This window comes from Zootoca vivipara, chromosome 6 (assembly GCF_965207765.1).
Source record: "Zootoca vivipara chromosome 6, rZooViv2.hap1.1, whole genome shotgun sequence".
In the NCBI taxonomy this organism is placed as follows: domain Eukaryota; kingdom Metazoa; phylum Chordata; class Lepidosauria; order Squamata; family Lacertidae; genus Zootoca; species Zootoca vivipara.
Window position 1 is genome coordinate 2698461 of NC_142589.1, and position 16309 is coordinate 2714769.

The 16309-nt window shown below is 45.2% G+C and overlaps 1 protein-coding gene across 1 annotated transcript in view; it reads left to right on the forward strand.

The window, feature by feature from the left end:
* Positions 1 to 1746: 1746 nt before the first annotated feature.
* PROM2 (prominin 2) overlaps positions 1747 to 16309 on the forward strand; it is a 59669-nt gene continuing 45106 nt past the window's right edge. The window contains exons 1-4 of the mRNA XM_035119046.3: positions 1747 to 2528; positions 6851 to 6900; positions 8536 to 8738; positions 10299 to 10419. Of these exons, the coding sequence (XP_034974937.1) occupies positions 2261 to 2528; positions 6851 to 6900; positions 8536 to 8738; positions 10299 to 10419 (642 nt within the window). The 5' untranslated portion in view covers positions 1747 to 2260. The remainder of the gene's footprint in view (positions 2529 to 6850; positions 6901 to 8535; positions 8739 to 10298; positions 10420 to 16309) is intronic.

Genomic DNA, 16309 nt, shown 5'->3' on the forward strand with positions numbered 1-16309 from the left:
ACAAAGGTACCACTGTATATGAATAATAATAATAATTATTATTATTATTAGCCACTGATTTAATACCCTCCAACATTTCTCCAATGAAAATAGGGATGTCCCATTTCATAATGATCATTTTACTATTTACCGTATATCCCATACATCTTACTGTATTGCCGCAGCAACTCTGCACAGCTTCCAACATATATGAAAACATTAAAAAAAACATTAAAATACCTTCCCTATACAGGATTGCCTTCAGATGGCTCAGGAGTCAGATAACTCCATACCCTCCAACATTTCTCCAATAAAAATAGGAGTATCCTAAGGGAAAGTGGGACAATTCTGGGATCAAATCAGAAACCGGGATGGTTTCTCTACATCAGGGACATCCCTGGAAAATAGGGACACTTTGAGGGCCTGTAATTTCCAGGCTCCCACATTGTAATAGCCAGAACACTCTTGCCAAAAGCATGAATGAGACTCAATGCTTGGCAAAGATGGCTCCATCCATGATGAAACTGTCTGGGCAGGCACTCTGCCAGCGGCCTCCGTTCCGAAGAACCTGCAAGTCTGTGCTGGTCTTCAGGAATGCCGGAGTCTCACCTGCATTTTCCTACCCAGCTGCTGCATGACACTAAAGTTTACACTAATAGGCTGCAGTGGAACGGGGCTATCCCATGTTGAATGTGCAAAAACATTCTTTTATTTTTCTCACTTGCTTGGACTATCCAGCAATACACAAAGAAGGCTTGAGGAATCCTGGCCCCTAATTAAAAATATAACACCTATGTTCCTAAGGAAGGCACATTTTGAAGGCACATTTCAAACATTTCAAACAGGTTTGTCTAGTGAAACTGACTCTCCAGCTTCCAGCTCTTTAATAATTCTAGGTTAATTTTTGAATTGGTGAAAATTATATTTGAAACTTGCATGCATGAACAGCACTGAGTCCACAATAAACTGCTGCATTAAGGTTCCCTGGCTCTGCTCGTTGTCTCAGCAAGTTTAATGGTTGTCTTTTCATACACAGGTCTCCTCCCAACAACCTGATATGGAGCACTCTGATTTGCTTGCACAAAGTTAGGTTAGGTTGAGCCTTTACTGAGCATTCATTCCATTCTCTTTGCAGGAAGGCTATATGAGAATAAGCATTCATCCTTAGTCCATCCTGATTCGCTTGCAGGTTGTTTTTATGTCTTTTTCATCACACCCGCACCATATATTCAAAGCACCTTTATATTCAAAGCAACCAGTCATGGCTCTCCCCTCCCCCCAGGAATCATGGGAACTGTAGTTCATTAAAGGTGCTGACCTGTCAAACCCACAGCAAACTACAGTTTCCATGATTCCCTGTGACTGTGTGATATAGTGTGGATGTGATCCATTAAGCATTCCTGCATTGCTCCCTTTTCAGTGCACTTATGGTATGCACTTAAATCCCTCCTGCAAGGTGGAAGCAACCACACTGGTGTGCCCCCCCCCCCAAAAGACAACCATTAAACTTGCTGAGACAATGAGCAGAGCCAGGGGGCCACAACACAGCAGTTTATTGTAGACTCAGTGCTGTTCATGCATGCAGGTTTCAAATATCACCAATTCATAGATATCAACCTGGAATTATTAGAGAGCTAGAAGCTGGAGAGTCAGTTTCACCAGACAAACCTGCTTGAAATGTTTGAAGAATACAGTCTACCTTCAAAATGTGCCTTCCTTGGGACAATAGGTGTTATATTTTTAATTAGGGGCCAGGATGCAGCTACCTCCCTCTACAGTTGTGGCAACCAAGGGCATGTGGCCAGCTGACTCAGTGCAGTGGGTGAACAATCATAAGGTTTGGGGATAATGTCTCCTGGGAAAAGCTCCTCATTTCCTTCCCCTCCACCCAGCGCAGCCGCACCCTGCCCCATCCCACTAGCTGGGAAGCAGCGAGAAGCTCAGCAGCGAGGATCAAACTCGTCTGGCAGGTTTGGGGTTGTTGCTTGCGCTCCCCCCCCCCCTTTGTAAGCCTTTCAGCTGCAGACAGAGATGAACAGCTGAAGAGGGAGAAGTGGCCATGCCTCCCTTCCTTCATGCCCTCTGCTTTGCAAGCAGGGCTTGGGAGCACTGACGGACAGCCAAGGACATCTGACGGCAAGAAAAGAGGCTGCTCCCCTTGTTGGTTCAAGGGAAGAAGAGAGTGTCACTGGGGAGGATCAATCCCCTCCCATAGCACTGGATCCTACCCTCCACCTCTCTATTGTCATAATTTCTGGGGCTGAGACCCATCTCTGAGCCAATGCAGGACGCAGCAGTTTCAGGAGGCACCCGTGGCTTTGGGATGCCATGTCCGCTGCTCCAGCTTTTGGCCTTCACTGCCATTCTCCTGGATCCTGTCCACTCTCAGCAATGCTCCTTGGGAAGCCCTTCGCCCATCCTTCAGTTTGCTGATGTGGGTGCTGAGCAGCGGATTCCTGCCCACCACCGAGTCCCTGGATCTATGGATCACCTCTACGCCCTTGTCCACAGCTACCTTGAAGTTGTTCAGCAGAACCCTTTCCCGACAGGTAAGAAAGCCGACTTCTCCCAGCTGTGGGAGCCGGGTGCAGTTGCCAATGGAGCAAGAAACGAAAACAAGCTGTAGCCTGACCAGGCCTTGTACCTTCAAGAGTAACTTGATGGGCAAGAATCAGCAGATAAGCCTTCTAATAGCATGAGGGTGAAGCATTTGTCACCTGCTCAGATCTCCTAGCCAGGCTAGTTCCAAATCCACAGAAGAAGGCACTGGTTAAAAGAAAAGAAAAAGCAACCAGAGAGCCAAGGCAACAGAAAGGCCTTGAGACCTTTGAGAGAAATGTGGGACCCAAGGAAAGATGCACATGAAAGAAACCCCAGGCATTACTGCCACTGCAGGCTCTTAACAGCAGCTTCATTCTCTGCTGGGGTGGCTAAAATGCAACACACACACACCAGTGGTAGGTGCCTATCCAGCAAATTCAGGTTCTGCAATTAAAGTGGACTTGGTGCTCTTGTGCAGCAAACCTGCTTCTTCCAAAAATGCAACTTTTTGCAGTAAGAAAAGTGACAAGAAAGTGCACGGAAAGTGTGGGATTGATGTGACATAACTCCCCTGTAAACAAATCAAAAGAAATGCTCAATAAAAGAGGTCACCTGGAAGTGTCCTGTGGGTCCCTGCAGCCTGATCCAACATGTAGCAACTTCTGTGGGTGTTTCCCTTCTTTCCCCTCAACAAAACCCACCAGCACGCCTAGTCTGTTCTGTACCTTAGGCAGACCCCAGCCATGTAGGAATCTGGCAGGGTGTCCATCTGGCAGAGGCAGATTGAGAGGAGTGCGACTGGGCGCTCAAGGGGGTGCTGCAAACATGACTTAGAATGGAAGGCAAGAGGCAAATCAATTCCTCCCGCATGGCCAAGAAGCACATTTTGATATTCGTTTTCAACATTGCTCCTGACAGCAACATACAGTAATTGTTTTAACAATACAATTTCTTTTAAATTGCACCCCCACTTTCCCTCTAAATCCCTTCTAGTTCAGCATCCATTTCTCACAGTGACTGATTGATTGATTGATTGTACTTTTATGTCATGTTTCATTCGAATGAATCTCAAAGTGTCTTTCAAGCAATGAAAAACAATAACATCATAAAACATACTGGAACATGACAAAGATAGCATAAATAATATAAAATAATTAACAAATCACCTATAAAACAATTACAAACTATAAAACACTATTTACAAAACAGAAATTGAAAAGTAAGCTTTTTACAGCAAAAGCCGCTTTTTGATTATTAACAAATCAGTATGGTGGCCAAACAGATGCTTCTTCTGGGAAGCTCATAAGCTGAACCCGAATGCAGCACCAGTAGTCTCCCCAGGGGCACATTACCTCTGATAGTGGATTCAGGATAGAATGGGATAGGACTGTAATGCAGATATTTCCCATATGAGGAGGCCTGGGCTGGCGTGCCTGAATGTCAGCTGTTTGGATTCAAGGCATATGTGGCAAAGCAGAGGAGGGAGTCCACCATCATATTACAGTTGAAAAGCAATGGGCCCCCTGCCCCCCCACCCCAGGCCATTTGCGCATTGGCAAAACAGAGGAAATGAATCACCAAAGAAGGGGGCACTGATTTGCATAAACTGCATGGAATAGATGCAAATTTAGAAATTATTAATTAAAATTAAAATATGACACATCTGACCCTAGCCAGGAAGATTGTGACCAGATGATTGGTGTAAAGGGACACATGACCATGCTTTCTACCTGGATTCCTTTTAATAAATCAACTTGCCTGGGCAAGTAGCAAAGCTTTGTTTGTTCCACAGACGGACGTTGACTGGGAGTTGACTGCAAACGTGTACCTAATGACTGGGATTTGAGTGGGAACAGGATTGAAGGAAGGGTGTGACAAGGTGTCACTTCAGTCCACAGGTGGCCAGCATGGTGCTGCCCAGATGCTGTGAACTTAGGGATGGACAAATGTGTAAATTTCAGTTTCTCTCCTAGTTCTCCACATTAGTTTGTGATTTTTTTTGTCCTCATGAAAATTCACCAGTGAATTTTTCCAGTTCCCTTCTTTTCTATGCAATTTTGCCTTTTCTACACATTTTCATGGTGCAATTTCCACCAATAGAGCACATTCTTGTATGTCATCTTCACTAACTTTTGCAGTTTTCCGCACACTTTCCACTTTCTTTGTACACATTACTTGGCTGGAAAACTGCACTGCGAGATCCAGAAAAGTGTGCATTTCATAGGATGGCTGCGTTTTGGTTGGTGTATTGTTTCAGAAAGTGCAGCTTAGGTTGGTTCACCGTTAAATGCAAGCTGAGCTGGATTTCTCTTCCTTCTCTATGTAAACTACAACTCACATAAACCTGGCCAGTGTTGAAGGGTTATGGAAGCTGTAATCCCCAGTGTCTGGATCCACCATATTGACTCCCCCTGATTTAGAGCCTCTGAGGTCCTGAACAAGGCCTGGTTCTCATGGCCAAAGTATGTGAGAAGAAGCTGATGCACAAGCGGATTGCCCTTCTCCTTTCTTTGCAGCTCTGGTGAGCAGCTGCCAGGTAGCTCAGGCAACACTGAGGGGTTAACCTCCTCCCCAAAGCTATTTTTCAGAGCTAACTGCCCTCTCCTACATATTAAGGTAGATGCTAACACCCTAGTGCAGGCATCCCCAAACTTCGGCCCTCCAGATGTTTTGGACTACAATTCCCATCTTCCCCAGCCACTGGTCCTGTTAGCTAAGGATCATGGGAGTTGTAGGCCAAAACATCTGGAGGGCCGCAGTTTGGGGATGCCTGCCCTAGTGGGTGTGGGGAATTGAGGCATACAGAGATGAGTTGCACCACTTAGCACTGTGTGGCTAATGTGCAGCCCCTCAGATGTTGGTAGGCTATGACTCGAGTCCCAGCACCCACAGGCCACTGGCCAACTTGGCTTGGGCTCAGGGTCAGATTTAGGTTTCATGAAGCCCTAAGCTACTGAAGGTAATGGGGTCCTTTATATGTCCAGCTGTCCTTTGTCAACAACAAATTGTTGCTGTGTTTTTTGGGGGGGCAAGAGAGTGGGGCCATAAACTATAGCTTGTGAAGCTTGTACGTAAATCCAGCACTGCTTGGGCTGCTGAGAGCTGCAGTGCAGAACACCTGAAGGGCAGCAGCACAATGGTTACTCCTGCTGTAGGTGAATGCTCATGTGACCGACTGCTCCTCCATAGGAAAATGTTCCTCTTATCCTGCACCTAGAAAGAGAGGTAGGCTAGATCCTGACATGCTACAGGTAGTTTTCCATATGAATGGTCCTTGTATGGAGGAACAATCCCTCATGTAAGCCAATGTAGTCACTGCTTGGGAGACAGGACTGCAAACTTGTACCTACTTGCCCGCATTCAGGAACTTACTTATGAGTAGACATGTTTACGGTAAGCTTGAACTGTTGAGCTCTAGTCCTATTCCCACTTACCGGGGTTTGAACTCTGTACAAATTACTTCTGAGTAAATATTATCAGGATTGTGGTGTGTGAGTGCAATTAGATGCACACTTCCTTGTGAGTAATCCTCATAGAACTTAGTGAGACATTTTGCAAGTAGCTAAACATGTACAGGATCAATCTGTGAATGGATCAACAGAGTCACAGTTTACATTTCCATGTCATTTCCATGCAAAAGGGGAGAGGCTCTAATAACCAAAAGGAAGAGGCCCTTTTCTCAAAGTGTGTATAATAAAAAGACAAATAATAGGTACCCACAATTAACCATCGTCACAGGAAGCTCCTCAGTTATGCTTATAAAAGAAAAAACAACCATTTGCTCCATTGATGTTATGAATGGTTGGGCTTCCCATTGTTTGTCAAGTTTAAAGATGGAAACTCTTAAGAATGAGAGAGCAGCCTGGCAGGTTGACTATATTCATGTTTCTTTTGGAATAAGATATAGAATGCCAAGAAAATAATTTTTCAAAGAGAAGAAAGGGCAATGAAGTGGCTTGTCAGTTTTGTAGGAACTGTGGTTGCCTTGATGTTGTTGTTTAGTCGTGTCCGACTCTTCGTGACCCCATGGACCAGAGCACGCCATTATATGCCTTGATACTGTTCCACATTTCTGGGGAGACATTTGAAAGGCCAGATAAACACACTCCTACCATTGCAATGGAAGGAAGGTATAATTAGTGTTAAGAATTTTATTTTTTAAGGATTTTTATTTTAAAAAATCAGGGTTTTATACGTACTGTACACAAAACTGGTGCTGAACTGGATCTTCCCTTTATGAAGAGAAGCACAGGCCCTGGGCAAAGGGGTTGAGAGTGGGTTGCTATGGCAGTGTTTTAATATTCTGCAACTAATGTGTCTTATTCTACAGAGCTGCTGAGGGATGCCCTAAATGACCCACCGTCTGCTAATACTCCACAGGTAAGGAAAACTAGAGGAGGGAGGAAGTCCACCATTTTGTGAGCTCAGAATCCATGTTGGATACCACAGTTTAGTTTCTTAGGTATTTTCATATTTATATGCCCACCTACAGTTCTGAGGTTTATGCACGCATGGCTTCCACAAGAAAGTTTTCTGAGACATGGGCTCAAGTGGAGGTATAGTTGGGGAATTATGTTTGAAGGCTCTGTAGACAGTTGAAAGAGATTTGACATTAGCAGATATTTAAGAGATGGCGAGGACTTGGAGTTGGTGGGCAGTAAATCTGAGGATGTTGGTAAGAGAAGATTATAACAGAAGACATGGGAGTTCTTCCCATCACAACTAATCTAGGGTTGCCATATTCTAGGGATCAAAAACCCAGACCCCCACCATCAGGACACCCCCACCTCTCTTACCTTTGCTGTCTTTGACCTCCGGCTCACAATGGGAGGCTGAGCAGCCCCAGGACGGTCACGCAAGGCCTGGCGGCGGCCAGGAACAACACCAGGTCTAGCACGACCCCCAGCAGGCCTCTCCAGGTCACCCAATGCCTGCCTTCTGAGCATGCACGTGCCGGACAAAATAAAAACATAAACATAAACATAAAAAAACAGCACCCCCCCCAAACCCGGACATTTAATTCAAAATGCAAAAATCTACCCAGATTGGGGGGGGGGTTGGGCCCCCCAAACTGGACATGTCTGGGAAATTCCAGACTTACGGCAGCCCTAAACTAATTCCTTCCTAGGTAAGGTAAAGATAAAGGGACCCCTGACCATTAGGTCCAGTCATGACCGACTCTGGCGTTGCGGCGCTCATCTCGATTTACTGGCCGAGGGAGCCGGCGTACAGCTTCCAGGTCATGTAGCCAGCATGACAAAGCCGCTTCTGGCGAGCCAGAGCAGCGCATGGAAACACCATTTACCTTCCCGCTGTAGCGGTACCTATTTATCTACGGTACTTGCACTTTGACATGCTTTCGAACTGCTAGGTTGGCAGGAGCAGGGACGGAACAATGGGAGCTCACCCCATCACGGGGATTCAAACCACCGACCTTATGATTGGCAAGCCCAAGGTTCAGTGGTTTAACCCACAGTGCCACCCGCTTCCCTCCTTCGTAGGTAGACCTCCTCAAGTGCCACCCTCTTACCCAGGGGTCTGATGAAGTAAGTGCGCTGTAACCCACAAAAGCTAATACCAAGGCTCCTCCTTGTTTTTGCTGCAAAAAAGTTATCGTGGCTGAGTGCTAGCACACAAGGAATCCACATGCCCCCTCTTCGACCTAATCCTTCTTAACAATGGACATTTTTCAATTACAATGAGAATCATAACTAAGGCTACATTCACACCATACATCTAAAGCACTGTAATACCACTTTAAACAGCCCCTGGTGAATTCTGGGAGCTAGAGTTTGTTAGAGGTGCTGATACTTTTTAGGAGACCCCCATTACTCTCAGAGACCTGTAATTCTCAGAGTTCCATAGGGAGATTGATTGTTAAACCACTGTAGGAATTGTAGCTCCGGGATGGGACTTGGGGGTCTCCTAACCACTTTCAGTACCACTTTCAGTACTCCTAACCACTTTTCAGAGACCAGCGATCATTCTCTGAAGGACTCTTGCTTTCCTCTCCAGATCCTCCAGTATCAAACAGGATATATCATCTGTGCCACAATTGCTGTCATCTATTTTGTGGCGGTGCCCGTGACCGGGTTGTGCCTCTGCTGCCGCCGGAAGCACAGGCGCTGTGGTGGGCGGATCAAGGCATACCGCCGCTCCCTTCTCTGCCAGCGCAACCTCCTGATATTCTGCCTGCTCCTGACCACACTTGTCATCCTGTAAGTGAGGACCTGAGTTGGCTACAACATCCGCACAGTGGGAGGGGGAGCTGCTTGTAGGACTGACAGTTGCATGGAGGGGGAAAGAGATGAAACTTGGGGGAGGATGTGAGGCTTGTCATTCAACACCTGCATTGGCTTTCCCATTTCCTACCAGGCATATTTAGAGGTTCTGGGTGGTTGTTGTTTTGCCTACCTAGCTTTAAATAAGGAATTAGGCTTTCCTGATTGCGTTGGGCTTCCCATCAGCACCAGTCAGCATGGCCAATGGTCAGGGCCAGGGAAGATGGGAGTTGTAGTCTCAAACTGCGTAACTCTTGCCCACCAGTGTCTAAGAGCATAGGAGCAGAAGAAGGATAAGAACTGGCCTGAATCAGACCAGTGGCCCGCCTGGTCCACCATCTTTTTGTCTCCTTCTCCTTCCAATTCTGCCCCACCTTTCCTCTGAGGAGCTCAAGATGGTGTACAACAGTTCTTCCCTGCTCCCCATGTTATCCTCACCACAACCTTGTGCAGTAAACCAGCTTGAGAGACAGTGACTGGCCCAAGGTCACTCACTCACTGGGCTTCATGGTTGACCAAACTCATTTGGTCATTTAACTCACCTTGAAGCTTCGCAGGTGGGGCTCCTTTTAACCCACAGAGCACAATTCCTGTAAGCCCCATTCCTTCTTCCCTTCCTTCCTTTCACAAACCATTTCCCCAGGTTTCTGTGCATCCTGATTTGTTGTGGACAAGTTATGCCAGCACTGTCTGTGGTTCAAGATGTTTGCAGAGACGCTGTAGACAGATTAGTGTTCCTCATGCTTCATGTTAATTTAGCATTTTGGCCTTCAGCTAGTGAGTCAGGACTCTCAAGTGGACGATGCTGCAACTTCATGTGGATTTTAGAGCCAGCAACACCCTTTCCTTTTTGTTGTGTAGGCTTTATTTTTAAAGGAGAAAAGATGTGTGGAATGGAGAAAGAAAAGACTAATGAGAAAATCAAAGCACAAATGAGAAAGAAATGGCAAATCTGCCAAGCAGAGAATTGTCCCATATTGCAGGCTGGGGTTGGAGATGGTCCTCAGTCTGAGAAGGTTAAAGGAAGGCTGATTTTGGACCAACAGAGCTCTGTGGTGCAGTGGTTAGAATGTTGGACTGGGGAGATCAGAGTTCAAATCCCCACTTGGTCATGAAGCTCATCAAGGGACCTTGAGCGAGTCAGTATAACCTACCCCACAGGGCTGTTATGGTGCTAAAACAGGAGGTAACCATGTTTGCCACCATGAGTTCCTTGGAGGAAAGGGAGGGAAGTAAGTCAGCAACGTTGGAAGTACAGAATGCTGGCATGACATGAAAACTACCTGGGAGGCAGACTGCAGGTCCATCACCTGATGGCTGCAAATCAATGTGTGAATGAGCAATCACTCTGCCTGATAGTATTTCCACTCCATTATCTATACATGGAGACAGTTCCCACATATTCAATTGCAGTATTCAGTAACCAAAACAAGCGACGTGCATAGTCGGACAGAGGAGATCACTACTTATACTATGCTTGTACCACTTTTCTTGCAGAGGTGGTGTTATCTGTGGTTTTGCTGCCAATCAGAAGGTGAAAGAAGAGTTGGAGCCTGGTACCCGCGATGCACTAAACACCCTGCAGGTTTTGAGGCACCACATGAACTGGGTCCCCAGAGTAAGTTGGCAACACCTCTTGTCTTTTTCTCTGCCCATCCGCCTTTGCTACGAGTCATTATTGTAAGGAAATTTTGTCTGTTTACTACTAAGATGTCCAGGTATAGAATCATGGGTATGGAATCACGACTGCAAAGTTGGACCTATGTGGTGCTCTGGGGCTAGGTGCCTCTAGGTTGCTTTACAAGACTCATGTTACTTGTTTTCAAGAAGATCTCTGCTCAAAGTATTGGGTGCTGAGGCCCAGGGAAGTGGTTTTTCCAGCCCAGTGGATGTGGGACAGGACAGAGATGAGTCAGGATGAAGGTGAAATTCTGAGGAAGGCAGATCAGAATCAGAAGTGTTGGGAGGCTGGTGGCTCAGTGCACTGAGCTGTTCTTAGGGATGGGGGGTGGGGGGTGGACTTAATTCAAACTACCCCAAACGACACACAAATTGAAACACACCCATACTTCAAAAACTTACACATCTCTGAATTTTGCAATGCAGTTCCCTTACCAAAAATGTGTATATTAGGGGAATGTGTGAATAAGCTCTTTTAAAAAATGCAGATTGATGCGGAAATGTGGCAGACTGAAATTAAGATAGCAAAATATGAGAAACTGAGCAAAACTGCTCTCTGTGAGAACAGCAGGTCCACACCATACATTTAAAGCACATGAATTGCCCCCAAAACAGAATCCTGGGAATTGTAGCTTGTTATAGGTACTGAGAGATGTAGCCCTGTGAGGGATAAATTCCCATAATTCTTTGGGGGAAGCCATGTGCTTGAAATTTGCATTTGGTGTGTTTTCAATGTACTGTATGTTTTAGAGCTGCCTTAAGACTAGAATTCGAATCTGCCATGGTACCTGAGTGTGTCAGCTACTGGTTCAGATGTGGAGACGTCCTCCCCCCCTCCCTGTCCCACCCACCCACCCACCCACCCACAGGCTGCGGCTGCGGCTGCGGCTGCTGCTTCTGCTCTGAGAAAGTGGAAGGACAAGGCAGATAGGTTGGCTGCTAACCACCATCACGCTTGGCAGCTGCAGCAGCAGCAGCAGCAACAGCAAGGCTCCTTAACTGCTTGTGTGCTAATGCGAGCTGGCAAGCGGGTGTCCTTGGAGACACAAATCCAGGGCACACTGAATGTGCCACAATCTTCTTCTGCAGCTGGCAGTGACGTGTCCCCTTTGCAAGCCCAGAGCAGAGAAAAGGCTGAGAAATTGCTCTGCAGCCTGTGAGAGATCTCTGTGGCGCCATGGGGTCCTCCAAAGGGTGACAGGGGGGGGGTGGGTTGCTGAGCAGTGGGGCAAGCTGCAGAGGAACAGCTTCATTAACCAGAAGTGGGTGATGAGCCATTTGGGAGTGGAGTGATGGGGCAAGATTTAGCTGGCTGGGAGTCATTTTAATTTGCTGTTCATACACAGCATTAAATCTTAATGGGTATTGTATTGTTTCACCCTGTTATTGGGAGTTTTAAAAAGATGTTACTTCCCTGACTGGGAGGAGTTGAACTAGAAATCGGATAAGTCTGCACCAAACATTATCCACTTAATGCCACAAACCTACAAGCTTTTCATGGTGTCATTTAAATCTGGCACCTACCGCATAGCAGGACAGAGAAAATGTGCATTTGCAGCGGGGGAGAGATTGCATTTTTAGGATGGTGTAAACAACAAAATGCTTCTGGTTCAGCCTTGCCCAATATGATGCCCTCCAAATGTTTTGGACTCCAACTCTCATGAGTCCCAGCAAGCCTACCTTCAGCTGACTGGGGCTGATGGGAATTGGGATCCAAAGCATTTGGAGAGGAGCAGATTGGCAAAGGTTGCTGGAGTTGGATATATTCTACTGCTCTTGCACTTTCCTTGTCCTGTTTCTAGCACGTTTGTTCTTTCCTTCTCTGCCCTCAGTGCGAGAACTTGTATGTGCAACATACAAAATAAGATTGGGTGGAAGTGCCTCTGGTCAGGTGCAGAGTGCATTCCACAGGAAGTCCCCATACATCAAAGATGAGAGGAAAGCATTTTCAGACATTTTCAAAAAAATTAAGGTGTTATTTTACTAACATTTATCCAGTTCATAGAACTATAGAATCATAGATCTATAGTTGAAAGGGACCCAGAGGGTCACCTAGTACAGCTCCCTTCAATGCAGGAATCTCAGCTAGATCATGCATGACAGATGGCCATCCAACCTCCACTTAAAAATCTCCAAGGAAGGATAATCTACCATCTCTGGTGGGAATCTGTTCCACTGTCAAAGAGCTTTTACTGTCAGGAAATTCTTAGTGACGTTTAGTTGGAATCTTCTTTCTTGTAATTTGAGAACATTGGTTAGAGTCCTACCCTCCAGTGCAGGAGAAAACAAGTTTGCTCCATCTTCCATATGACAGCCCTTTAGATATTTGAACATGGCTATCATATCTCCTTTCATGCTCCTCTTTACCAGGCTATGCATGCCCAGTTCCCTCAACCGTTCCGCATAAGGCTTGGTTTCCAAACCCTTGATCATATTGGTCATCCCCCTTTGCACACATTCCAGCTTGTCAATATCCTTTTTAAATGGTAGTGCCCAAGGCAGAATAGAGTGGGACTATTACTTCCCTTGATCAGGACACTCTACTGTACTTCGGTTGGTGCAGCCTAGAATAGCATTAGCTTTTTTTGCTGCTGCATCACACTGTGGACTCATGTTAAGCTTGTGGTCCACCAAGACCCCTAGATCCTTTTCATACATACTACTAGCAATCCAGGTGTTCCTTACTCCCAACTTAGCCATATTCATTAATTTCAGTGGGTCTACTCTGAGTAAAACGAATAAAAACTACGCTTATTTGAGGCTCTGTTCCCAATCTGAACCAAGATGAAAAACAACAGCTTACTCTTTTACTAAAGACCTAACATAAATAGATTACCGGTACTCTGCTGTAGCAAAACAAACAAACAAACAAACTCAACATCACGAAACGTCTTATGACTCTTTGGAAAGAATGACATATTGATTGTTGCAGAGGTTTCTGTGGTCCTAAATCCTCCCCATATAGCTCCCTTCATCTATAAAGAGTTGCCAATGAGCCCAGTTTGGAGAAAGCTCTAACCCTTCCCCCCTGTGCTGTGTCCTTGACTCCAATTATCCCCATTCTAGAACTGCTATTAGTCATGGAGGGGATGCACAGAAGCAAATTAACTGGTTCCCCCTGCCTCCCCATGCAGTGACCCCAGTCCAGAACAGAAAGAAATGCAGAGAGGAGAAACTTGAACTCCAAAGTGTGCTAAAACTGTAAGAGGGTTTTGTTACAGCTTAATGCATTTTGGAAGACAGGGTCTTTCCTTTGGAGCAATCTTAAACTTTAAAACTATGTAGAATTGCTGAAACAGCTTGCACAAATATCCCTGCCTATCCTGAAGAAGGAAGCTGTGCCCCTAATGCGGTGAACTATAATACCGTGTTTCCCTTAAAATAAGACACTGTCTTATATTTATTTTTTCTCAAGAAGACACACTATGGCTTATTTTCAGGGGATGTCTTATTTTTTAATTACACATCCAACCTCGCCTCTTCCTTGGCACCCTCCAGAACTGCGCCTATCACTATGTCTTATTTTTGGGGTATGGCTTATATTGTGCAAATGCTTAGAAATCCTGCTACGGCTTATTTTATGGGTATGTCTTATTTGGGGGGAAACAGGGTAATTCCTTTCAGTGGGCACTTTTGAAAGTATGCTTGTGCTTTTTGCATGCTTGCTGGTTTCTATACCTTTCTCCTGGCTTTTGGTGTTCCATTTCAGTCAGTCCCACCCTCTGTTGCTTTTAGGAGAAATTACACCAAAGCAAACAAGATGAATTTTAACAAGGAGAAATGTAAAGTACTACACTTGGGCAAAAAAAATGAAAGGCACAAATACAGGATGGGAGACACCTGGCTTGAGAGCAGTACATGTGAAAAGGATCTAGGAGTTTTGGTTGACCACAAACTTGACATGAGTCAGCAGTGTGATGCAGCAGCTAAAAAAGCCAATGCAATTCTGGGCTGCATCAATAGGAGTATAGCATCTAGATCAAGGGAAGTAATAGTACCACTGTATTCTGCTCTGGTCAGACCTCACCTGGAGTATTGTGTCCAGTTCTGGGCACCACAGTTCAAGAAGGATACTGATAAGCTGGAACGTGTCCAGAAGAGGGCAACCAAAATGGTCAAAGGCCTGGAAACGATGCCTTATGAGGAACGGCTTAGGGAGCTGGGTATGTTTAGCCTGGAGAAGAGAAGGTTAAGGGGTGATATGATAACCATGTTCAAATATATAAAAGGATGTCATATAGAGGAGGGAGAACGGTTGTTTTCTGCTGCTCCAGAGAAGCGGACACGGAGCAACGGATTCAAACTACAAGAAAGAAAATTCCACCTAAACATTAGGAAGAACTTCCTGACAGTAAGAGCTGTTCGGCAGTGGAATTTGCTGCCAAGGAGTGTGGTGGAGTCTCCTTCTTTGGAGGTCTTTAAGCAGAGGCTTGACAGCCATCTGTCAGGAATGCTTTGATGGTGTTTCCTGCTTGGCAGGGGGTTGGACTGGATGGCCCTTGTGGTCTCTTCCAACTCTATGATTCTATGATTCTATGATTCTACACTGGAAGCAGTAATCACAGATTTCCCACGTAATGACCAGTTAGTTCTCAGGTGCATGAATATGACAAAGCCATCTTTCTCTGTGAAAGCTGCTGCTGTGATTGATTTGTTAGTCTTTAAGGCACTGCAAGATTCTTTGTTAAGAGGGAGGGGGTCCCATCAGTCAGCCTACATAAGGCTAAACAAAATATGATGTGGCCAATCCACAACCAGGAGCCCCTACATTCCCCACTACTTCCACACGCAAAACAATAAGTTTGCCTCCAGACTATTTTGCAAGTGCAATTCAAGCGCATAACAGAACTTTAAGTGGCGGCTAAAGGGTGTGGGATGGACAAATGATTAACCATAAGGCAAGCTAAGGATAGAGGAGAAATTTAATTCAGTTTGTACTTAAAGGCAAACATATCTAATTCATACTTTCTGAAACAATAACTTCTCTGAATTTTGCAGTGCAGTGCAGTTCTCCAGCCAAGTAATATGTTCAAAAGTGCATATTGGGGGGGGGGGAAGGTGTGCATAAAAATGCATGTATCCGTGAAAACAACATACAAAAATACATTATATTAGGGAAATTTGCATTGCAAACATATGCATATTAGGCAAAATCAAATTGGAAAAAGTGTATATTAAGCAAAACTGCATGAATTTTCATGATGACTAAGAAAAAGATCACATACTGATGTGGAAATGTGGAGAACTGAACTTAACATTGGAAAGATGAGAAACTGACATATTCACTCATCTCGACCACAAGTAAATCAAGATGAATGCTCTTTGTCATATGACCTCTCTGCAAACAATTCAGAACAAATGGTCAATAAAGATTGAGCATAGTTTCACCTGGGACCTTCTTCATGCAAATCATGCTCTATTTTGTTTCTTTGTTTAATTTGTATAGCACCCTTCATCTGATGATCACAGGGCAGTTTACAATATAAAAACACAAAAATACATAGCATAGTATCAAACAAAAACACAGTTTAAAACGCCATAGAGAAGAGGAATGTTTTTGCTTGGCTCCTAAAGATATGTAATAAAGGCAGCAGGCAGCCTCCCTGGGGAGAGCATTCTCCAAGCAAGGAGCCACCACAGAAAAGGCTTGCTCTTGTGTTTCCACCACCAGGCCTCTTGGGGAGGAGGCACATGAAGAAGGGCCTCAGCCTTTCCCCACAGTCTTTGCCCCAACAGACTCTCTTCTTGTTATTATCAAGTGACTTGAAAGAAAATTACCAAAGCCATTTCATGTTCTTGTATAACTATCCTGGGCTGGGGAGCAGTGG